The 26,092-nt window shown below is 49.4% G+C and overlaps 1 protein-coding gene across 2 annotated transcripts in view; it reads right to left on the bottom strand.

Moving 5' to 3' along the window:
• SLC27A6 (solute carrier family 27 member 6) overlaps positions 1–26,092 on the bottom strand; it is a 101,012-nt gene that overhangs the window by 54,035 nt on the left and 20,885 nt on the right. For both annotated transcript variants that reach the window (XM_069960704.1, XM_069960705.1), the window contains one exon: positions 13,381–13,505. In XM_069960704.1, coding sequence (XP_069816805.1) covers positions 13,381–13,505 — 125 coding nt within the window. The remainder of the gene's footprint in view (positions 1–13,380; positions 13,506–26,092) is intronic.

Raw genomic sequence — 26,092 nt, 5'->3', positions numbered from 1 at the left:
TCTCTGAGGTCCTGGGAGGACGGAACGCACGTCACGTCTCCTCTATAATCCCTCCTATTACTGAGGTCCTGAGGCCGGACGCACGTCACGTCTCCTCTATATCCTTCCTTATTACTGAGTCCTGAGGCCGACGCACGTCACGTCTCATCTATATCCTTCCTATTACTGAGTCCTGAGGCCGGACGCACGTCCACGTCTCCTCTATATCCTTCCTATTACTGAGTCCTGAGGCCGGGACGCACGTCACGTCTCCTCTATTCCTTCCTATTACTGAGTCTTTATGGCGGACGCACGTCACGTCTCCTCTATATCCTTCCTATTACTGAGTCCTGAGGCCGGACGCACGTCACGTCTCCTCTATATCCTTCCTATCTCTGAGTCCTGAGGCCGGACGCACGACACGATCTCCTCTATATCCTCCTATTACCGAGTCCTGAGGCCGGACGCACGTCACGTCTCTCCTCTATATCCTTCCTATTACTGAGTCCTGAGGCCGGACGCACGTCACGTCTCCTCTATATCCTTCCTATTACTGAGTCCTGAGCCGGACGCACGTCACGTCTCCTCTATATCCTTCCTATTACTGAGTCTTATGGCCGGGACGCACGTCACGTCTCCTCTATATCCTTCCTATTACTGAGTCCTGAGGCCGGACGCACGTCACGTCTCCTCTATATCCTTCCTATTACTGAGTCCTGAGGCCGGGACGCACGTCACGTCTCCTCTATATCCTTCCTATTACTGAGTCCTGAGGCTCGGACGCAACGTCACGTCTCCTCTATATCCTTCCTATCTCTGAGGTCCTGAGGCCGGAACGCACGTCACGTCTCCTCTATATCCCTCCTATTACTGAGTCTTATGGCCGGACGCACGTCACGTCTCCTCTATATCCTTCCTATTACTGAGTCTTATGGCCGGACGCACGTCACGTCTCTCTATATCCTTCCTATTACTGAGTCCTGAGGCCGGACGCACGTCACGTCCTCCTCTATATCCTTCCTATTACTGAGTCTTATGGCCGGACGCACGTCACGTCTCCTCTATATCCCTCCTATCTCTGAGTCCTGAGGCCGGACGCACGTCACGTCTCCTCTATATCCCTCCTATTACTGAGTCCTGAGGCCGGACGCACGTCACGTCTCCTCTATATCCCTCCTATCTCTGATTCCTGAGGCCGGACGCACGTCACGTCTCCTCTATATCCTTCCTATTACTGAGTCCTGAGGCCGGACGCACGTCACGTCTCCTCTATATCCTTCCTATTACTGAGTCTTATGGCCGGACGCACGTCACGTCTCCTCTATATCCTTCCTATTACTGAGTCCTGAGGCCGGACGCACGTCACGTCTCCTCTATATCCTTCCTATTACTGAGTCCTGAGGCCGGACGCACGTCACGTCTCCTCTATATCCTTCCTATCTCTGAGTCCTGAGGCCGGACGCACGTCACGTCTCCTCTATATCCTTCCTATCTCTGAGTCCTGAGGCCGGACGCACATCACGTCTCCTCTATATCCTTCCTATCTCTGAGTCCTGAGGCCGGACGCACGTCACGTCTCCTCTATATCCTTCCTATTACTGAGTCTTATGGCCGGACGCACGTCACGTCTCCTCTATATCCTTCCTATTACTGAGTCCTGAGGCCGGACGCACGTCACGTCTCCTCTATATCCTTCCTATCTCTGAGTCCTGAGGCCGGACGCACGACACGTCTCCTCTATATCCCTCCTATTACCGAGTCCTGAGGCCGGACGCACGTCACGTCTCCTCTATATCCTTCCTATTACTGAGTCCTGAGGCCGGACGCACGTCACGTCTCCTCTATATCCTTCCTATTACTGAGTCCTGAGGCCGGACGCACGTCACGTCTCCTCTATATCCTTCCTATTAACTGAGTCCTGAGGCCGGACGCACTCACGTCTCCTCTATATCCTTCCTATTACTGAGTCTTATGGCCGGACGCACGTCACGTCTCCTCTATATCCTTCCTATTAACTGAGTCCTGAGGCCGGACGCCACGTCACGTCTCCTCTATATCCTTCCTATTACTGAGTCCTGAGGCCGGACGCACGTCACGTCTCCTCTATATCCCTCCTATTACTGAGTCCTGAGGCTGGCACGCACGTCACGTCTCCTCTATATCCTTCCTATTACTGAGTCTTATGGCCGGGACGCACGTCACGTCTCCTCTATATCCTTCCTATTACTGAGTCCTGAGGCCGGACGCACGTCACGTCTCCTCTATATCCTTCCTATTACTGAGTCTTATGGCGGACGCAACGTCCACAGGTCTCCTCTATATCCCTCCTATCTCTGAGTCCTGAGGCCGGACGCACGTCACGTCTCCTCTATATCCTTCCTATTACTGAGTCCTAGAGGCCGGCACGCACGTCACGTCTCCTCTATATCCCTTCCTATTACTGAGTCCTGAGGCCGGACGCACGTCACGTCTCCTCTATATCCTCCTATCTCCTGAGTCCTGAGGCCGGACGCACGTCACGTCTCCTCTATATCCTTCCTATTACTGAGTCCTGAGGCCGGACGCACGTCACGTCTCCTCTATATCCTTCCTATTACTGAGTCCTATGGCCGGACGCACGTCACGTCTCCTCTATATCCCTCCTATTACTGAGTCTTATGGCCGGACGCACGTCACGTCTCCTCTATATCCTTCCTATCTCTGAGTCCTGAGGCCGGACGCACGTCACGTCTCCTCTATATCCCTCCTATTACTGAGTGCTGAGGCCGGACGCACGTCACGTCTCCTCTATATCCTTCCTATTACTGAGTCCTGAGGCCGGACGCACGTCACGTCTCCTCTATATCCTTCCTATTACTGAGTCTTATGGCCGGACGCACGTCACGTCTCCTCTATATCCTTCCTATCTCTGAGTCCTGAGGCCGGACGCACGTCACGTCTCCTCTATATCCTTCCTATCTCTGAGTCCTGAGGCCGGACGCACGTCACGTCTCCTCTATATCCCTCCTATTACTGAGTCCTGAGGCCGGACGCACGTCACGTCTCCTCTATATCCTTCCTATTACTGAGTCCTGAGGCCGGACGCACGTCACGTCTCCTCTATATCCTTCCTATTACTGAGTCATATGGCCGGACGCAACGTCACGTCTCCTCTATATCCCTCCTATCTCTGAGTCCTGAGGCCGGACGCACGTCACGTCTCCTCTATATCCTTCCTATTACTGAGTCCTGAGGCCGGACGCACGTCACGTCTCCTCTATATCCTTCCTATTACTGAGTCTTATGGCCGGACGCACGTCACGTCTCCTCTATATCCTTCCTATTACTGAGTCCTGAGGCCGGACGCACGTCACGTCTCCTCTATATCCCTCCTATCTCTGAGTTCCTGAGGCCGGACGCACGTCACGTCTCCTCTATATCCTTCCTATTACTGAGTCCTGAGGCCCGGACGCACGTCACGTCTCCTCTATATCCTTCCTATTACTGAGTCTTATGGCCGGTACGCACGTCACGTACTCCTCTATATCCCTCCTATTACTGAGTCTTATGGCCGGACGCACGTCATGTCTCCTCTATATCCTTCCTATTACTGAGTCCTGAGGCGGACGCACGTCACGTCTCCTCTATATCCCTCCTATTACTGAGTGCTGAGGCCGGACGCACGTCACGTCTCCTCTATATCCTTCCTATTACTGAGTCTTATGGCCGGACGCACGTCACAGTCTCCTCTTATCCTTCCTATGTCTGAGTCCTGAGGCCGGACGCACGTCACATCTCCTCTATATCCCTCCTATCTCCGAGTCCTGAGGCCGGACGCACCTCACGTCTCCTCTATATCCCTCCTATCTCTGAGTCCTGAGGCCGGACGCACGTCACGTCTCCTCTATATCCCTCCTATTACTGAGTCCTGAGGCCGGACGCACGTCACGTCTCCTCTATATCCTTCCTATTACTGAGTCTTATGGCCGGACGCACGTCACGTCTCCTCTATATCCCTCCTATTACTGAGTGCTGAGGGCCGGACGCACGTCACGTCCTCCTCTATATCCTTACCTATTACTGAGTCTTATGGCCGGACGCACGTCACGTCTCCTCTATATCCTTCCTATCTCTGAGTCCTGAGGCCGGACGCACGTCACGTCTCCTCTATATCCCTCCTATCTCTGAGTCCTGAGGCCGGACGCACGTCACGTCTCCTCTATATCCCTCCTATCTCTGAGTCCTGAGGCCGGACGCACGTCACGTCTCCTCTATATCCCTCCTATTACTGAGTCCTGAGGCCGGACGCACGTCACGTCTCCTCTATATCCTTCCTATTACTGAGTCCTGAGGCCGGACGCACGTCACGTCTCCTCTATATCCTTCCTATTACTGAGTCTTATGGCCGGACGCACGTCACGTCTCCTCTATATCCCTCCTATCTCTGAGTCCTGAGGCCGGACGCACGTCACGTCTCCTCTATATCCCTCCTATTACTGAGTCCTGAGGCCGGACGCACGTCACGTCTCCTCTATATCCTTCCTATTACTGAGTCTTATGGCCGGACGCACGTCACGATCTCCTCTATATCCTTCCTATTACTGAGTCCTGAGGCCGGACGCACGTCACGTCTCCTCTATATCCTTCCTATATCTGAGTCCTGAGGCCGGACGCACGTCACGTCTCCTCTATATCCTTCCTAATTACTGAGTCCTGAAGGCGGACGCACGTCACGTCTCCTCTATATCCTTCCTATTACTGAGGTCTTATGGCCGGAACGCAACGTCACGTCTCCTCTATATCCTTCCTATTACTGAGTCTGATGGCCGGACGCACGTCCAGTCTCCTCTATATCCTCCTATTACTGAGTCCTGAGGCCGGACGCACGTCACGTCTCCTCTATATCCCTCCTATTACTGAGGTCTTGAGGCCGGACGCACGTACGTCTCCCTCTATATCCTTCCTATTACTGAGTCTTGAGGCCGGACGCACGTCACGTCTCCTCTATATCCTTCCTATTACTGAGTCCTGAGGCCGGACCACGTCACAGTCTCCTCTATATCCCTCCTATCTCTGAGTCCTGAGGCCGGACGCACGTCACGTCTCCTCTATATCCTTCCTATCTACTGAGTCTGAGGCCGGACGCCACGTCACGTCTCCTCTATATCCTTCCTATTACTGAGTCCTTTGGCCGGACGCACGTCACGTCTCCTCTATATCCTTCCTATTACTGAGTCTTATGGCCGGACGCACGTCACGTCTCCTCTATATCCCTTCCTATTACTGAGTCCTGATGGCCGGAACGCACGTCACGTCTCCTCTATATCCTTCCTATTACTGAGTTCTTATGGCCGGACGCACGTCACATCTCTCTATATCCTTCCTATCTCTGAGTCCTGAGGCCGGACGCACGTCACGTCTCCTCTATATCCTTCCTATTACTGAGTCCTGAGGCCGGACGCACGTCACGTCTCCTCTATATCCTTCCTATTACTGAGTCTTATGGCCGGACGCACGTCACGTCTCCTCTATATCCTCCTATTACTGAGTCCTGAGGCCGGACGCACGTCACGTCTCCTCTATATCCTTCTATTACTGAGTCTATGGCCGGACGCACGTCACGTCTCCTCTATATCCCTACTATTACTGAGTCTCTGAGGGCCGGAACGCACGTCACGTCTCCTCTATATCCCTCCTATTACTGAGTCCTGAGCAGGACGCACGTCACGTCTCCTCTATATCCCTCCTATCCTCTGATTCCTGAGGCCGGAACGCACGTCACGTCTCCTCTATATCCTTCCTATTACTGAGTCCTGAGGGCCGGACGCAACGTCACGTCTCCTCTATATCCTTCCTATTACTGAGTCTTATGGCCGGACGCACTTCACGTCTCCTCTATATCCTTCCTATTACTGAGTCCTGAGGCCGGACGCACGTCACGTCCCCTCTATATCCTTCCTACTACTGAGTCTTATGGCCGGACGCACGTCACGTCTCCTCTATATCCTTCCTATTACTGAGTCCTGAGGCCGGACGCACGTCACGTCTCCTCTATATCCTTCCTATCTCTGAGTCCTGTAGGTCCGGACGCACGTCACGTCTCCTCTATATCCTTCCTATCTCTGAGTCCTGAGGCCGGACGCACATCACGTCTCCTCTATATCCTTCCCTATCTCTGAGTCCTGAAGGCCGGACGCACGTCACGTCTCCTCTATATCCCTTCCTATTACTGAGTCCTGAGGCCGGACGCACGTCACGTCTCCTCTATATCCTTCCTATTACTGAGTCTTATGGCCGGACGCACGTCACGTCTCCTCTATATCCTTCCTATTACTGAGTCTTATGGCCGGACGCACGTCACGTCTCCTCTATATCCCTCCTATCTCTGAGTCCTGAGGACGGACGCACGTCACGTCTCCTCTATATCCCTCCCTATTACTGAGTCCTGAGGCCGGACGCACGTCACGTCTCCTCTATATCCTTCCTATTACTGAGTCCTGAGGCCGGACGCACGTCACGTCTCCTCTATATCCTTCCTATTACTGAGTCTTATGGCCGGACGCACGTCACGTCTCCTCTATATCTTCCTATTACTGAGTCCTGAGGCCGGACGCACGTCACGTCTCCTCTATATCCTTCCTATCTCTGAGTCCTGAGCCGGACGCACCGACACGTCTCCTCTATATCCCTCCTATTACCGAGTCCTGAGGCCGGACGCACGTCACGTCTCTCTATATCCTTCCTATTACTGAGTCCTGAGGCCGGACGCACGTCAACGTCTCCTCTATATCCTTCCTATTACTGAGTCCTGAGGCCGGCAGTACGCACGTCACGTCTTCCTCTATATCCTTCCTATTACTGAGTCTTTAGGCCGGACGCACGTCACGTCTCCTCTATATCCTTCCTATTACTGAGTCCTGAGGGCCGGACGCAACGGTCACGTCTCCTCTATATCCTTCCTATTACTGAGTCCTGAGGCCGGACGCACGTCCACGTCTCCTCTATATCCTTCCATATACTGAGTCCTGAGGTCGGACGCACGTCACGTCTCCCTCTATATCCTTCCTATCTCTGAGTCCTGAGGCCCGGACGCACGGTCACGTCTCCTCTATATCCCTCCTATTACTGAGTCTTATGGCCGGACGCACGTCACGTCTCCTCTATATCCTTCCTATTACTGAGTCTTATGGCCGGACGCACGTCACGTCTCCTCTATATCCTTCCTATTACTGAGTCCTGAGGCCGGACGCACGTCACGTCTCCTCTATATCCTTCCTATTACTGAGTCTTATGGCCGGACGCACGTCACGTCTCCTCTATATCCCTCCTATCTCTGAGTCCTGAGGCCGGACGCACGTCACGTCTCCTCTATATCCCTCCTATTACTGAGTCCTGAGGCCGGACGCACGTCACGTCTCCTCTATATCCCTCCTATCTCTGATTCCTGAGGCCGGACGCACGTCACGTCTCCTCTATATCCTTCCTATTACTGAGTCCTGAGGCCGGACGCACGTCACGGTCTCCTCTATATCCTTCCTATTACTGAGTCTTATGGCCGGACGCACGTCACGTCTCCTCTATATCCTTCCTATTACTGAGTCCTGAGGCCGGACGCACGTCACGTCTCCTCTATATCCTTCCTATTACTGAGTCCTGAGGCCGGACGCACGTCACGTCTCCTCTATATCCTTCCTATCTCTGAGTCCTGAGGCCGGACGCACGTCACGTCTCCTCTATATCCTTCCTATCTCTGAGTCCTGAGGCCGGACGCACATCACGTCTCCTCTATATCCTTCCTATCTCTGAGTCCTGAGGCCGGACGCACGTCACGTCTCCTCTATATCCTTCCTATTACTGAGTCCTGAGGCCGGACGCACGTCACGTCTCCTCTATATCCTTCCTATTACTGAGTCTTATGGCCGGACGCACGTCACGTCTCCTCTATATCCTTCCTATTACTGAGTCCTGAGGCCGGACGCACGTCACGTCTCCTCTATATCCTTCCTATCTCTGAGTCCTGAGGCCGGACGCACGACACGTCTCCTCTATATCCCTCCTATTACCGAGTCCTGAGGCCGGACGCACGTCACGTCTCCTCTATATCCTTCCTATTACTGAGTCCTGAGGCCGGACGCACGTCACGTCTCCTCTATATCCTTCCTATTACTGAGTCCTGAGGCCGGACGCACGTCACGTCTCCTCTATATCCTTCCTATTACTGAGTCCTGAGGCCGGACGCACGTCACGTCTCCTCTATATCCTTCCTATTACTGAGTCTTATGGCCGGACACACGTCACGTCTCCTCTATATCCTTCCTATTACTGAGTCCTGAGGCCGGACGCACGTCACGTCTCCTCTATATCCTTCCTATTACTGAGTCCTGAGGCCGGACGCACGTCACGTCTCCTCTATATCCCTCCTATTACTGAGTCCTGAGGCTGGACGCACGTCACGTCTCCTCTATATCCTTCCTATTACTGAGTCTTATGGCCGGACGCACGTCACGTCTCTTCTATATCCTTCCTATTACTGAGTCCTGAGGCCGGACGCACGTCACGTCTCCTCTATATCCTTCCTATTACTGAGTCTTATGGCCGGACGCACGTCACGTCTCCTCTATATCCCTCCTATCTCTGAGTCCTGAGGCCGGACGCACGTCACGTCTCCTCTATATCCTTCCTATTACTGAGTCCTGAGGCCGGACGCACGTCACGTCTCCTCTATATCCTTCCTATTACTGAGTCTTATGGCCGGACGCACGTCACGTCTCCTCTATATCCTTCCTATTACTGAGTCCTGAGGCCGGACGCACGTCACGTCTCCTCTATATCCCTCCTATCTCTGAGTCCTGAGGCCGGACGCACGTCACGTCTCCTCTATATCCTTCCTATTACTGAGTCCTGAGGCCGGACGCACGTCACGTCTCCTCTATATCCTTCCTATTACTGAGTCTTATGGCCGGACGCACGTCACGTCTCCTCTATATCCCTCCTATTACTGAGTCCTGAGGCCGGACGCACGTCACGTCTCCTCTATATCCCTCCTATCTCTGAGTCCTGAGGCCGGACGCACGTCACGTCTCCTCTATATCCCTCCTATTACTGAGTCCTGAGGCTGGACACACGTCACGTCTCCTCTATATCCTTCCTATTACTGAGTCTTATGGCCGGACGCACGTCACGTCTCCTCTATATCCTTCCTATTACTGAGTCCTGAGGCCGGACGCACGTCACGTCTCCTCTATATCCTTCCTATTACTGAGTCCTGAGGCCGGACGCACGTCACGTCTCCTCTATATCCCTCCTATCTCTGAGTCCTGAGGCCGGACGCACGTCACATCTCCTCTATATCCTTCCTATTACTGAGTCCTGAGGCCGGACGCACGTCACGTCTCCTCTATATCCTTCCTATTACTGAGTCCTGAGGCCGGACGCCGTCACGTCTCCTCTATATCCTTCCTATTACTGAGTCCTGAGGCCGGACGGCACGTCACGTTCTCCTCTATATCCTTCCTATTACTGAGTCCTGAGGCCGGACGCACGTCACATCTCCTCTATATCCTTCCTATCTCTGAGTCCTGAGGCCGGACGCACGTCACGTCTCCTCTATATCCTTCCTATTACAGAGTCTTATGGCCGGACGCACGTCACGTCTCCTCTATATCCTTCCTATTACTTAGTCCTGAGGCCGGACGCACGTCACGTCTCCTCTATATCCTTCCTATCTCTGAGTCCTGAGGCCGGACGCACGTCACGTCTCCTCTATATCCTTCCTATTACTGAGTCCTGAGGCCGGACGCACGTCACATCTCCTCTATATCCTTCCTATTACTGAGTCTTATGGCCGGACGCACGTCACGTCTCCTCTATATCCTTCCTATTACTGAGTCTTATGGCCGGACGCACGTCACGTCTCCTCTATATCCCTCCTATTACTGAGTCCTGAGGCCGGACGCACGTCACGTCTCCTCTATATCCTTCCTATTACTGAGTCCTGAGGCCGGACGCACGTCACGTCTCCTCTATATCCTTCCTATACTGAGTCATATGGCCGGACGCACGTCACGTCTCCTCTATATCCTTCCTATCACTGAGTCCTGAGGCCGGACGCACGTCACGTCTCCTCTATATCCTTCCTATTACTGAGTCCTGAGGCCGGACGCACGGTCACGTCTCCTCTATATCCTTCCTATTACTGAGTCCTGTGGCCGGACGCACGTCACGTCTCCTCTATATCCTTCCTATTACTGAGTCTTATGGCCGGACGCACGTCACGTCTCCTCTATATCCCTCCTATCTCTGAGTCCTGAGGCCGGACGCACGTCACGTCTCCTCTATATCCTTCCTATTACTGAGTCCTGAGGCCGGACGCACGTCACTTCTCCTCTATATCCTTCCTATTACTGAGTCCTGAGGCCGGACGCACGTCACGTCTCCTCTATATCCTTCCTATTACTGAGTCTTATGGCCGGACGCACGTCACGTCTCCTCTATATCCTTCCTATTACTGAGTCTTATGGCCGGACGCACGTCACGTCTCCTCTATATCCTTCCTATCTCTGAGTCCTGAGGCCGGACGCACCTCACGTATCCTCTATATCCTTCCTATTACTGAGTCCTGAGGCTGGACGCACGTCACGTCTCCTCTATATCCTTCCTATAACTGAGTCCTGAGGCCGGACGCACGTCACGTCTCCTCTATATCCCTCCTATTACTGAGTCCTGAGGCCGGACGCACGTCACGTCTCCTCTATATCCTTCCTATTTTTGAGTCTTATGGCCGGACGCACGTCACGTCTCCTCTATATCCCTCCTATTACTGAGTCCTGAGGCCGGACGCACCTCACGTATCCTCTATATCCTTCTTATTACTGAGTCCTGAGGCCGGACGCACGTCACGTCTCCTCTATATCCCTCCTATTACTGAGTCCTGAGGCCGGACGCACGTCACGTCTCCTCTATATCCTTCCTATTACTGAGTCCTGAGGCCGGACGCACGTCACGTCTCCTCTATATCCCTCCTATTACTGAGTCTTATGGCCGGACGCACGTCACGTCTCCTCTATATCCTTCCTATTACTGAGTCTTATGGCCGGACGCACGTCACGTCTCCTATATATATCCTTCCTATTACTGAGTCCTGAGGCCGGACGCACGTCACGGTCTCCTCTATATCCTTCCTATCACTGAGTCCTGAGGCCGGACGCACGTCACGTCTCCTCTATATCCTTCCTATTACTGAGTCCTGAGGCCGGACGCACGTCACGTCTCCTCTATATCCTTCCTATTACTGAGTCTTATGGCCGGACGCACGTCACGTCTCCTCTATATCCTTCCTATTACTGAGTCCTGAGGCCGGACGCACGTCACGTCTCCTCTATATCCTTCCTATTACTGAGTCCTGAGGCCGGACGCACGTCACGTTTCAGAGTCACGTTCAGGAAATACGCTGGGATACCAGCAAATAGTAATGGTCCTTCAACATGAAGAGATAAATTGCTCAATTGATCGTTTAACGATTCTGAAGCGACAATTCGGTTTTTACACTGATCCACGTTTAGACAAACAGATAAATCATTAGAAAAAATAGTTTTTACGATTGCGTTAAGATCACTTAAGGCCGATTTGAGAGCATGTGGAGAGACCACGATTAAATGATTTCTGGTTCATAGCCTTAGTTGTACTTACACGAGCAGAAAATCGTTGAATGTGCTCGCAATTGTGCAAATTGATGATAATTGCTCAGTGTAAGAGGACCTTTAGTTTACTGTTAGAATGAACAGGCAGATGGCGCATGCACATCCGACTCCATTCATTCTCTATGAGATCCAGGGAAATGCTCGACTCTGCTCTGGACCACTCTGCTCTGCTCTGGACCGCTCTGCTCTGGACCGCTCTGCTCTGGACCGCTCTGCTCTGCTATGGACCGCTCTGCTCTGCTATGGACCGCTCTGCTCTGCTATGGACCGCTCCGCTCTGCTATGGACCGCTCCGCTCTGCTATGGACCACTCCGCTCTGCTATGGACCACTCCGCTCTGCTATGGACCACTCCGCTCTGCTATGGACCACTCCACTCTGCTATGGACCACTCTGCTATGGACCACTCTGCTATGGACCACTCTGCTATGGACCACTCTGCTATGGACCACTCTGCTATGGACCACTCTGCTATGGACCACTCTGCTATGGACCGCTCTGCTATGGACCGCTCTGCTATGGACCGCTCTGCTATGGACCGCTCTGCTCTGGACCGCTCTGCTATGGACCACTCTGCTATGGACCACTCCGCTCTGCTATGGACCACTCCGCTCTGCTATGGACCACTCCGCTCTGCTATGGACCACTCTGCTATGGACCACTCTGCTATGGACCACTCTGCTATGGACCACTCTGCTATGGACCACTCTGCTATGGACCGCTCTGCTCTGGACCGCTCTGCTATGGACCGCTCTGCTATGGACCGCTCTGCTATGGACCACTCCGCTCTGCTATGGACCACTCCGCTCTGCTATGGACCACTCCGCTCTGCTATGGACCACTCCGCTCTGCTATGGACCACTCCGCTCTGCTATGGACCACTCTGCTCTGCTATGGACCACTCTGCTATGGACCACTCCGCTCTGCTATGGACCACTCTGCTATGGACCACTCTGCTATGGACCACTCTGCTATGGACCACTCTGCTATGGACCACTCTGCTATGGACCACTCTGCTATGGACCACTCTGCTATGGACCACTCTGCTCTGGACCGCTCTGCTATGGACCGCTCTGCTATGGACCGCTCTGCTATGGACCACTCCGCTCTGCTATGGACCACTCCGCTCTGCTATGGACCACTCCGCTCTGCTATGGACCACTCCGCTCTGCTATGGACCACTCCGCTCTGCTATGGACCACTCCGCTCTGCTATGGACCACTCTGCTCTGCTATGGACCACTCTGCTATGGACCACTCTGCTATGGACCACTCTGCTATGGACCACTCTGCTATGGACCACTCTGCTATGGACCACTCTGCTCTGGACCACTCTGCTCTGGACCACTCTGCTCTGGACCACTCTGCTCTGGACCACTCTTCTATGGACCACTCTGCTATGGACCACTCTGCTATGGACCACTCTGCTATGGACCACTCTGCTATGGACCACTCTGCTGTGGACCACTCTGCTCTGCTATGGACCACTCTGCTATGGACCACTCTGCTATGGACCACTCTGCTATGGACCACTCTGCTATGGACCACTCTGCTCTGCTATGGACCACTCTGCTCTGCTATGGACCACTCTGCTCTGCTATGGACCACTCTGCTCTGCTATGGACCACTCTGCTCTGGACCACTCTGCAGATTCATTGTAGAGTGTGCAGGGGGCCCAGTAGTTGGACACCTCATCAGATATAAGTAGTAATATGTCGGACTTACCACGGGCTGTTTACACAAATAGCGGCACAGCTCCCCGATGTACTGAAACACGGTCACATTGTACTGTCTGCAGTCGGGCCAGAACTGACTGGCTGAAAACTTTTTCCTCAATACACAAGTTGTTCCTGTTCAATAGATATAAATGGAAAGATTTGTCTCCAAGTATTTGTAAAGGATTCTGACAATGACCTCCAATACACACACACACATATATATATATATCCCAGACCCCCAATATAATATATATATATATATATATATATATATATATATTCACACACACATATATACACACACACACATATCCCAGACCCCAATAATATTATATATAATATATATACATATCCTAGACCCCTAATATATATATACATACAGTAATACCTCGGTTTTCGAACGCTTTGGAACTCGAACTGCTTGGTATTTGAACGTAAATTTACCCAGAAGTAGTGTTTGGAATTCGAACTTTGCTCGGTTTTCGAACGTTTTTGAGAGCGTGGATGGCGAGTTAAGCAGTGGTGAGGCTTCACATACAGTACAGTGCTGTATAAGACTGCTAGAGTGCATATACAGTGCAGTAGTAGTACAGGCAGTGCACCACCATCTCCCATACATTACAGTGCTTGGATGGGGGGGGGGGGGACGCTATACAGTAAAGGATGGGTGAGGAGTTGGTGACTACTGTACTATAATTGCTGGTTCTGATGAACATTTCTTATGTTTAATGTCCTGTACAGTAATAAAGTGTATACAGTGTAATAAATGAGGATTCTATGGAATTATTGGCGGCTGCTGGAACCAATTCATCACATTTACATTATTTCCTATGGGAAGACACTGCTCGGTTTTTAAAACTGCCTTCTGGAACCAATTAAGTTCGAGAACCGAGGTACCACTGTGTATATATATATATATATATATATATATATATATATATATATATATATATATATACATATACACACACACGTATGTCCCAGACCCCTTATATATATATACATACATATCCCAGACCCCCAATATATATATATACATACACACACACACACACACACATCCCAGACCCCCAATTTATTATATATACACATATCCCAGACCCCATATATATATATATATATATATATATATATATATATACACACACACACACACACACACATATCCCAGACCCCCAATATATATATACATATCCCAGACCCCCAATATATATATATACATACACACACACACACACACATCCCAGACCCCCAATTTATTATATATACACATATCCCAGACCCCATATATATATGGAAACCCCACCCCCACAGGTGAGAGCAAGAGAACTCCAGAGAACAACTAACCCTGGTGTGACCAGGTCAGAACAACATGGCAATGAATAAATGCTCACGTTCTCTGGCGTGCAGCTAATGATTGAGAACGCGAGCGAGCACCCACATCACTTTCAGTGTCAGAGACAGGACCAATGGCATGGACGCCCTGGCCGCAAGTCCTGACAGTACCCCGCCCCCCCAGCCTCTGGACCCTTAGACCGTAGAGATGGTTTCCTCGGATAGCTTTGATGAAACAATCTTACTAACCGGGGTGCATGCACATCCCTAGCAGGGACCCAGGATCTATCCTCAGGACCGAATCCTCTCCAATGGATCAGGTATTGTAGAGAATTCCTTACCCTTCTTGAATCAAGAATTCTCTCCACTTCAAATTCAAGGTCTCCATCCACAACCGATAGAGAGGGAGGGTCAGGGAGGGGTATAACAAGGTCAACATAACGTTTAAACTAATTCTTATGAAACGTATTGTGAACACGCCATAATGGCGGCAGCGCTACCTTGAAGGACACAGGATTAATAACATAGTTATAGCAAAAGGACCAACAAACCTAGGAGCAAATTTTAGAGAAGGAAGTTTCTGAGACTGTACGTTTATTCTTGGAGTGGTGGACCATTCGGTTTTGTGATTTTTGCAAGTTCTGCTGAACTCGTGACCACACTGTGCACAGTAAGTTGGTTCTCGATTCTGCTCGGGGGTATCAGAAACAGAAGAAGAAGAGAAGGAAAACCGGGGGTGGAAACCATAATTACAATAAAAGGTGATGTGAGTGTGGAAGAGCTGGTATGATTGTTGATTGCAAATTCTGCTTATGGGAGATATGAAGCCCACTGATGACAGTCAGAGATAAAGAGACGAACGTATTGGATAAGTTCTTGATTCATCCTCTCCCTCTTCCCATTCGTTTCAGGGTGAAAGTCAGAGGAGAAAGACAATTTAACCTCCAATTTAGAACAAAAAGCACGCCAAAATTTCGATACAAACTGCACCCCTCTGTCAGACACCACCTCATCAGGAATACCATGGAGCCGAACCACATGCTGAATAAATAGATCAGCTAACTCCTCAGCAGAAGGTAGATTTTTTAATGGAACGAAATGACCCATTTTAGAGAACTGATCCACAACCACCCAGATGACGGTACACCCCTGGCATGGCGGTAGATCAGTAATAAAGTCCATAGAGAGATTGGACCAGGGTCTATCTGGTACTGGGAGCGGAAGAAGAGGGCCCTCAGGACGTCTCCTGGGGGTCTTTCCCCGCGCACAGACTTGACAGGCTTGGACAAAATCATAGACGTCACTAGTCATACGTGGCCACCAATAACTTCGTTTCAGTAAATCTGAAGTACCTCGAACACCTGGATGCCCTGCCAACACTGAGCAATGAGTCTCCTCTAACACTCCGAAACGACAAGAGAGGGGAACAAACAATTTGCCTTCCGGAAGGTCATTGGGAGCAGAATTTTGTTCCGCAAGAATTTGAGAGGAGAGGTGAGAGGAGACAGCTGCCAGTACTATACCTGGTGGTAAAATCTTACCAGATTCAGACTCAAAAACCTCAGGGGTACCGAAACTCCGGGATAAGGCATCTACCTTTACATTCTTTGTACCCGGTCGGTAGGTGACTACAAAATTAAAGCGAGAGAAAAACAAGGCCCACCTGGCCTGACGAGCATTCAGACGTTTGGCATTATCAAGGTACACAAGATTTTTGTGGTCTGTTACCACTGTCACCGGATGAAGAGCTCCCTCCAAAAAATGGCGCCACACTTCAAATGCCCATTTGATGGCCAGGAGCTCGCGGTTTCCAATATCATAATTTCTTTAACAAGAAGAAAATTTCTTAGAAAAAAATGCACAAGGCCTGAGGTTGGTGAGAGTAGCAGACCCCTGAGATAACACTGCCCCCACATCAAACTCAGAAGCATCCTCTTCAACCACGAAGGGACGTGAATAATCTGGCTGAATTAACACAGGAGCAGAAGAGAAAGCCCTCTTAAGCTCTTCAAATGCAGTATACGCAGCAGGGGACCAGTTAGCATGGTCAGTGGTTTGGCGATTATGGAAAAATTCCTGATAAAATCCCTGTAATAATTGGCAAAACCCAGAAATCGCTGAAGGGCTTTCAAGTTAGTGGGTCGGACCCAATCCGTAATCGCCTGAACCTTACCCGGATCCATCTGGACATCTAACGGAGTGACCACATAACCCAAAAACAAATTTTTTTGCACACAAAAAATAAATTTTTCCAACTTAGCAAATTAAGAATTTTTTCGTAGACGAGATAAAATAAGACGGAGATGTTCATGATGGGAGCCAGATCTGGAGAGAAAACCAGAATGTCATCCAGGTAGACCACCATAAAGACCCCGATATAATCATGAAAAATGGTATTCATAAACCCTTGGAAGACCGCAGTGGCATTGCACAGACCAAAAGGCATAACAAGATATTCAAAGTGCCCCAGAGGCGTATTGAATGCGGTCTTCCATTCATCTCCCTTCTGGATCCGAATCAGGTTATAAGCTCCCCTAAATCAAGTTTGGAGAACCATTGTGCCCCAGAAACCTGATTCAGAAGGTCGGGAATGAGGGAAAGTGGCCCAGAGTTCTTGACAGTAATTTTGTTTAGTTCACGGTAATCTATGCATGGCCTTAGCCCACCGTCTTTCTTTTCAACAAAAAAGAAACCAGCCCCAGTTGGTGATTCAGAAGGTTGAATATGCCCAATAGCCAAACTTTCATCTATATACTCCTTCAGAGACTTCCTTTCTGGTACAGACAGATTATATATACGACCCTTAGGCAGCTTGACATTAGGCACGAGATCTATTTTACAATCAAAATCCCTGTGAGGAGGAAGAACTTGAGGCAAAGGTTTGGAAAAAATATCAGAAAAATCTGAGATTAAATCCGGGATATCTGGATTACTAGCACTGTGGTACAGAGAGAAACATGTGACAGATGGGCCTCACACTGAAGACCCCAGCGAACCAGATCCAGAGTTACCCAGTCAACTACTGGATTGTGTTCCTGGAGCCAGGGGAGGCCCAAGATGATGTTCACAGACAAATTTTTCCTAACTAGAAAGGAACAATATTCCTCATGAAGTGCCCCCACCATCAACTTAATCTGGGGAGTGCGGAATTTGACCAGACCAGCACGCAATGGGGTCAAATCCACACTAGATACTTGGACAGGTGGGAACAGCGGAATCATGGAAGGCAAAACCTGGGAGACAAAGTCATAGTCAATGAAATGTACAGCTGCACCAGAATCCAACAAAGCCTGACCTTCACATGAGGCCGACTGGACCTCAATAGTGCAGGGCAGTAACATTTTAGAAATTTTAGGGATTACCTGAGCTCCTAGGCAGTCCTCCCAACCACTACCTAGGAGCGGAAGTTTTTCCTGCTGTGGCTTCTTGGGACAGGCATTAAGCTGATGTTCTGGGCTCCCACAGTAGAAACATAGTTGATTCTTCCGGCAATGTTCCCTCCTCTGCCCAGGGGTGATGCTACCGAGTTCCATCTGTTCTGGCCTAGAGACTGGACTGAGGGTCGGCTGAGGAGCAGGAGACACCCGGGTGATAGTCTGGACCTTAGGCGTCGATCTGCTCGGATGGCAAGGGTCATAGCTTCATCAAGAGTCTGAGGTTCAGTATGAGCTAATAACAAGTCACTAATACGGTCAGAAAGGCCAGTCATGAACAGGTCTTTCAAAGCCTGGTCGTTCCACCCCGAGTCCGTCACGTACTGTCTGAACATAGCACAAAACTCCTCTGCCATTTATCTACCCTGACGGAGAGACAACAAATGGGAAACAGCTACTGCAGGTCGGTCTGGTTCATCATAAATCTGTCCCAGAGCAGAGAAAAAGTCATCTAGCGAAGAGCGCAGAGGTGAGTCAGAAGTTAAAGAAAGAGCCCAAGTCTGTGGGTCACCCCGCAGGAGAGACATCACCATCCCCACCTTCTGCACTTCTATCAGATGATCGAGGGCGTAAAGAAAAATAAAGTTTACATCCATCCAGAAATTTAAAAAATTTCTTACGGTCCCCAGAAAAAAGGTCGGGAAGGGGGACCTTAGGTTCAGGTGCAGGTGACTGAATGGCCAGAGATGGCACCGGGGCCAACACCTGCCTGGTTTCCTGGACCTGAAGGCGGGTAGTCAGATCTTGGACCAATTTGGTCAAGGCCTGGACCTGTGAGACCACAGCTGACATAGGCTCCATAGGTGGAATGAATGTAGCTGGTCGTGTGCAGGTTGCAGGTCTGTTTTGGGCCAGTGTTTCTGTCAGGGCCGGGATAAACAGACATCAGAGGGACATGAGCCCTGCACTTACCCCAATCTCTGTCCCTGCCTATTGCCCCACCCATGCTAGACCGTGGGGTGACAACCAGGAAGACTGTGTATACACTGACTAGGGTGCAGGGGATGGGAGACAAGAGACAGACAGACAAACACAGAAGAATTGTCAATCAGGCCGAGTCAAAAACCAGGAAAGAGCGTCAGGACAAAATCAGACAGCTAAGAAAGGTCAAAAACCAAGCCGAAACCAAGCGGTAGCGAAGTACAAAGGGGTCAGGAGAGAGAAGGTCAGAATAGCAGAGATCAGATCCCCAAGCTAGTGCAGAGATATCCCACACTGGCAGCCAGCAGCCTGTTAGCAGAGTTTAACCCTTAGGGGACACAGACAGTTTTCATTTTTGCGTTTTCGTTTTTCCCTCCTCGTGTATATAAGGCCATAGCGCCTGCATTTTTCCACCTAGAGACCCAAATGAGCCCTTATTTTTGCGCAACTAATTGTACTTTGCTATGGCAGATGTAATTTTTGCCTAAAATGTGCTGGGAAACCAGAAAAAAATTATATGTGTGGTGAAATTTAAAAAGAAAATGGTTTTTTTTAATTGGGGGGGGGGGGGGGTTGTTTTTACTCCGTTCGCCCTGGGGTAAAACTGACTCGTTATATATGTTCCTTAAGTTGTTACGATTACAACGATATGTAACATGTATAACTTTTATTTGATTTGATGGCTTGTAAAAAATGAAAACCTTTTAAAGAAAATATATGTGCCTTACAATCGCTTCATTCCCCGGCTTATAGCGCTTTTATCCTTTGGTCTATGGGTCTGTGTCAGGTGTCATGTTTTGCGCCATGATGCGTTCTTTCTATCGGTACCTTGATTGCGCATATATGACTTTTTGATCGCTTTTTATTACAATTATTCTGGATTTGATGCGACCAAAAATGCGCAATTTTGCACTTTGGGATTTTTTTGCGCTGACGCCGTTTACCGTGTGAGATCAGGAATGTGATTAATTAATAGTTCGGGTGATTACGCACGCGGCGATAGCAAACATGTTTGTTTATTAATTTATTTATTTATTTTTATTTATAAAATGGGGAAAGGGGGGTGATTCAGACTTTTATTAGGGGAGGGGATTTTGTGTTATTAAAAATACATTTTTCTTTTACTTTACACATATACTAGAAGCCCCCCTGGGGTTAGGGTTATTCCTCCCCCCCTGGGGTTAGGGTTATTCCCCCCTGGGGTTAGGGTTATTCCTCCCCCCCTGGGGTTAGGGTTATTCCCCCCTGGGGTTAGGGTTATTCCCCCCCTGGGGTTAGGGCTATTCCCCCCCTGGGGTTAGGGTTATTCCCCCTGGGGTTAGGGTTATTCCCCCCCTGGGGTTAGGGTTATTCCCCCTGGGGTTAGGGTTATTCCCCCCCTGGGGTTAGGGTTATTCCCCCCCTGGGGTTAGGGTTATTCCCCCTGGGGGACTTCTGCTGCAGCCAAAAGCAATAGAATGCCGAGCCGGGATCAGCGCCATTACGGCGCAGACCCCGGCCCGGGATGGATGCGGGGATCGCCCCCCCGCAATCGCGCCGCAGGGGAGCGATCCCCCCACTAGACCACCAGGGATGAATATGAGCAAGTATTTAGAAGCAGCTGTCAACTTTGACAGCTGCTTCTAAGTACTTAATTAGCGGGCACGGCGATCGGACCGTGCCCGCTAATAGCCGCGATCCCGGGCTACATGCGGCACCCGGGATCGCAGCAGTTCAGAGGGGGGTCGCCGCGCGACCCCCCTCTGAACTCCCATAGCGGCACGAGGACGTTCAGTAACGTCCTGGTGCAGCTATGGGTTAAATGCAGGCTGGAATCCCCACCCCCACAGGTGAGAGCAGGAGAACTCCAGAGAACAACTAACCCTGGTGTGACCAGGTCAGTACAACATGGCAATGAATAAATGCTCACGTTCTCCTGCGTGCAGCTAATGATTGAGAACGTGAGCGAGCACCCACATCACTTGCAGTGTCAGAGACAGGACCGATGGCATGGACGCTCTGACCGCCAGTCCTAACAAGGAAGTTTCGCGAGGGAGTGCCATGAACATGTCCCACACCTTGGAGAGTGTTCTCCTGGTGGCTGAGGACCTGATGGATGTTGTCAGGCTCTGGGAGGAACTCTCCTCTCTGCCGACAGCGATGGTAGGTGGGAACATTTCCATCATGTTCTGCAAGATTTTTTTATGGTATTTGTGCAATCAATTGCTCCTCTCCTCCATAGGAATAAAAGAGGACAACTTATCTTTATAGCGGGGTCGAGGATTGCAAACATCCAATAACGATTGCTCTCTATTCTGTGGACAATACGTTTGTCCTGGGAAAAGCAGCCCAACATAAAATCCGCCATGTGTGCCAGGCTCTAAATAGGCATGACTTCGCTGCCGCCACCAGAAGGATCACTCTCCATTTCCTCCTCTTCTTCCTCCACCACCTCCTCTTCATCCCATCTGTGCTGAACCAATGGGACGCATTAAACTTCAGTGCTACCCTTGCAAGGATAGCCACCAGCCTCCTCCTCTTCAACAGCCTCCTTTATGTCCCCGTCCCCTTCTTCCTCCTGCAATTGCCACTGACAAGCTGACACGAGTGTGGTCTGACTGTTTACATCTCCTCCTATCACGGCCTGTTCTGTGCACATCGCCTTATCCCTTATGGCGATGAGGGATTCTTTCAGGATGCATAGAAGTGGGATGGTTACACTGACCATGGCATCGTCACAGCTGAACCTCTTTGTGGACTCCTCAAATATGCCATTTTTGCACACAACCACGCCTGGTCCTTGCTGCATCGGCGACAGCCACATTTTCGTCTGCTGCAATATGGCGTCCATCACCTCTGCGGCACAGATAAGCTTAAGCACGGCCTGCTGGCGTCTCCCCGAGCCAGTGCTGCAGCGTTTCCAGCTAGTGGCTGAGGGTGATGGTACAGCAGAAGAGGAGGAGGAAGGGTTGTCAGAACCCATGCTGGCAATCTTGGGCGAGGATAGGAGGTAAGCAGTCTCTGGTTACGACCCGGTCCCTGCTTTCACAACATTCAGCCAGTTTGCTGTCAGGGAGATGTAGCGTCCCTGGCCACAAATGCTTGTCCATGTGTCAGTGGTCAAGTGGACCTTCGCGCTAACCACGTAACTCAGGGCCTGCCGGATGTTACGGGACACGTGCTGGTGCAAGGCGGGGACAGCACATCGGGAAAAGTAGTGGCGGCTAGGGACAGACTAGTCGTGGAAGGCCTGCGTCTCCACAAGCCTAAATGGCAACATCTCCAGGGCCAGCAATTCGGAGATGTGTCAGTTTAAGGCTTGGGCATGTGGGACTTGAGGCGTACTTTTGCCTGCGATCAAATGCCTGGGAGAGCGACAGTTATTGGGACGAGGCGCATGATGGTGCAGGCAAAGAAGTAGACGAATCAGTGGCAGCAACGTCGGGCGCAGATTGTCTCACGTTCGCACTCTCCCACTCAGCCCAGTGCATGGCCTCCAAGTGTAACGCCGTATGCCGGAAGTGATCATGTTGCTCTTCTCAGAACCCCTACTTAATTTATCATGGCAGAGTGTGCAAACTGCACTGAGTTTGTCATCTACGCACACATCAAAAAATCTCCACACCAAGAACGAGCCCTCGATGGGGGAGATTTGTGCGAGTGGCTGCTGAGTGGAAGAGCTGGGGCCCTGCTGGCCTGTCTTCTCTCAATAGACCGTCTTCTGCCTCTAGCTATTGCACTGCCTCTAATGGCCTTTTGGGGTGCTGCGCAGCCCTCCTCATCTCCACTGCTTTCCCTGCTGGACATCACCCCAGGCCAGGTTGTGTCGGTGACTTCATCATCCAGCACCTGCTCTTCTACTTACTCACTCTGCTCCTCCTACTGCCCACTCAACATAACATCCTCCCCCGATGGCAACTGTGTCTAATCTTCATCGCTCATTGCACATGCAGGTTGCCGGTCCAAACCACCAAAATAACCAGGAGATGGGGGATGCTCCAGTGTTTGGGCAACACTACACAGAAAATCCTCAGGTAGTTCCTGGGATTCTTCAAGTACTTTAATGGAGTCCAATTCAGGAAAAGGACTCGAAAATAGCTCCTGGCAGTGGGCAAGGGTGGCATGACTCTGTTGGTGAGATTAGGCAGATTGGGCAGGTTGTGAGGAAGGAGGGTCAGAGTGAGGTTCCTGGAGTTCAGATTTTTGGCTACCCACAAGACTGGACTGTCTAGATAACTGGTGGTGGACAAGTGAGTGGAAGCATTATTGGCTATCCACTTTACCACCTGTTCCTGCTGCTCGAGCTTCAACAGCGATGTACCCCTCCCCCGATTAACTGTCCATGAAGCCAGGGATGCTGGATGAATGTAATGCTGGCTCCCCCTTACCAGCACGCATTGTATCTCTCGACCGCAGCTTGTGCCCCCACTGGCATTTCCTCGCCCCCGTCCCTTTGCGCTGGTCTTACACATTGGAGCTGTTGAACTGTTTTCAGTTGTGCATTGTCTGTAATGAAATGTGTGCATTGTCAGTAATGTAATGTCATGTGTGCATTGTCAGTAATGTAATGTCATGTGTGCATTGTCTGTAATGTAATGTGTGCATTGTCTGTAATGTAATGTCATGTGTGCATTGTCTGTAATGTAATGTCATGTGTGCATTGTCTGTAATGTAGTGTGTGCATTGTCTGTAATGTAATGTGTGCATTGTCTGTAATGTAATGTGTGCATTGTCTGTAATGTAATGTAATGTGTGCGTTGTCTGTAATGTAATGTAATGTGTGCATTGTCTGTAATGTAATGTCATGTGTGCATTGTCTGTAATGTAATGTGTGCATTGTCTGTAATGTAATGTGTGCATTGTCTGTAATGTAGTGTGTGCATTGTATGTAATGTAATGTGTGCGTTGTCTGTAATGTAGTGTGTGCATTGGCTGTAATGCTATGTAATGTAGTGTGTGCATTGTCTGTAATGTAGTGTGTGCATTGTCTGTAATGTAGTGTGTGCATTGTCTGTAATTTAGTGTGTGCATCGGCTGTAATGTGTGCATTGTCTGTAAAGTAGTGTGTGCATTGTCTGTAATGTAGTGTGCGTTGTCTGTAATGTAGTGTGTGCATTGGCTGTAATGTGTGCATTGGCTGTAATGTAATGTAGTGTGTGGATTGGCTGTAATGTGTGCATTGGCTGTAATGTAGTGTGTGCATTGTCTGTAATGTAGTGTGTGCATTGGCTGTAATGTAATGTAGTGTGTGGATTGTCTGTAATGTGTGCATTGTCTGTAATGTAATGTGTGCATTGTCTGTAATGTAGTGTGTGCATTGTCTGTAATGTAGTGTGTGCATTGTCTGTAATGTAATGTGTGCATTGTCTGTAATGAAGCATGTGCATTGGCTGTAATGTGTGCATTGTTTGTAATGTAGTGTGTGCATTCTCAGTAATGTGTGCATTGTCTGTAATGTAATGTGTGCATTGTCTATAATGTAGTGTGTGCATTGTCTGTAATGTAGTGTGTGCATTGTCTGTAATCTAGTGTGTGCATTGTCTGTAATCTAGTGTGTGCATTGTCTGTAATGTAATGTGTGCATTGTCTGTAATGTAATGTGTGCATTGTCTGTAATGTAGTGTGTGCATTGTCTGTAATGTAGTGTGTGCATCGGCTGTAATGTGTGCATTGTCTGTAATGTAGTGTGTGCATTGTCTGTAATGTAGTGTGCGTTGTCTGTAATGTAGTGTGTGCATTGGCTGTAATGTTATGTAATGTAGGGTGTGCATTGCCTGTAATGTAGTGTGTGCATTGTCTGTAATGTAGTGTGCGTTGTCTGTAATGTAGTGTGTGGATTGGCTGTAATGTAATGTAGTGTGTGGATTGGCTGTAATGTAATGTAGTGTGTGGATTGGCTGTAATGTGTGCATTGTCTGTAATGTAGTGTGTGCATTGTCTGTAATGTAGTGTGTGCATTGTCTGTAATGTAGTGTGTGCATTGTCTGTAATGTAATGTGTGCATTGTCTCTAATGTAATATGTGCATTGTCTGTAATGTAGTGCGTGCATTGTCTGTAATGTAATGTGTGCATTGTCTGTAATGTAGTGTGTGCATTGTCTGTAATGTAATGTGTGCATTGTCTCTAATGTAATATGTGCATTGTCTGTAATGTAGTGCGTGCATTGTCTGTAATGTAATGTGTGCATTGTCTGTAATGTAGTGTGTGCATTGGCTGTAATGTGTGCATTGTCTGTAATGTAATGTGTGCATTGTCTGTAATGTGTGCATTGTCTGTAATGTAATGTGTGCATTGTCTGTAATGTAATGTGTGCATTATCTGTAATGTAGTGTGTGCATTATCTGTAATGTAGTGTGTGCATTCGCTGTAATGTGGTGTGTGCATTGTCTGTAATGTGTGCATCTGTGTAATGTAATGTGTGCATTGTCTGTAATGTAATGTGTGCATTGTATGTAATGTAATGTAATGTGTGCATTGTCTGTAATGTAATGTGTGCATTGTCTGTAATGTAATGTGTGCATTGTCTGTAATGTAATGTAATGTGTGCATTGTCTGTAATGTAATGTGTGCATTGTCTGTAATGTAATGTAATGTGTGCATTGTCTGTAATGTTATGTAATGTGTGCATTGTCTGTAATGTAATGTCATGTGTGCATTGTCTGTAATGTAATATGTGCATTGTCTGTAATGTTATGTAATGTGTGCATTGTCTGTAATGTAATGTCATGTGTGCATTGTCTGTAATGTAATATGTGCATTGTCTGTAATGTTATGTAATATGTGCATTGTCTGTAATGTAATCTGTGCATTGTCTGTAATGTAATATGTGCATTGTCTGTAATGTAATGTCATGTGTGCATTGTCTGTAATGTAATGAGATTTGTACATGGTTATGTCATTGCTACTAATAGTTACTGATGTAATAAAACTTGCTTTAAAAGAAAAATCTATCTATCTCCTATCTATCTATCTATCTATCTCCTATCTATCTATCTATCTATCTCCTATCTATCTATCTATCTATCTATCTATCTATCTATCCATCCATC

Source organism: Dendropsophus ebraccatus, chromosome 3 (genome assembly GCF_027789765.1).
Source record: "Dendropsophus ebraccatus isolate aDenEbr1 chromosome 3, aDenEbr1.pat, whole genome shotgun sequence".
Lineage (NCBI taxonomy): Eukaryota > Metazoa > Chordata > Amphibia > Anura > Hylidae > Dendropsophus > Dendropsophus ebraccatus.
The sequence above is the reverse complement of the archived record's forward strand: the minus strand, read 5'-3'. Positions and strand labels throughout refer to the sequence as shown.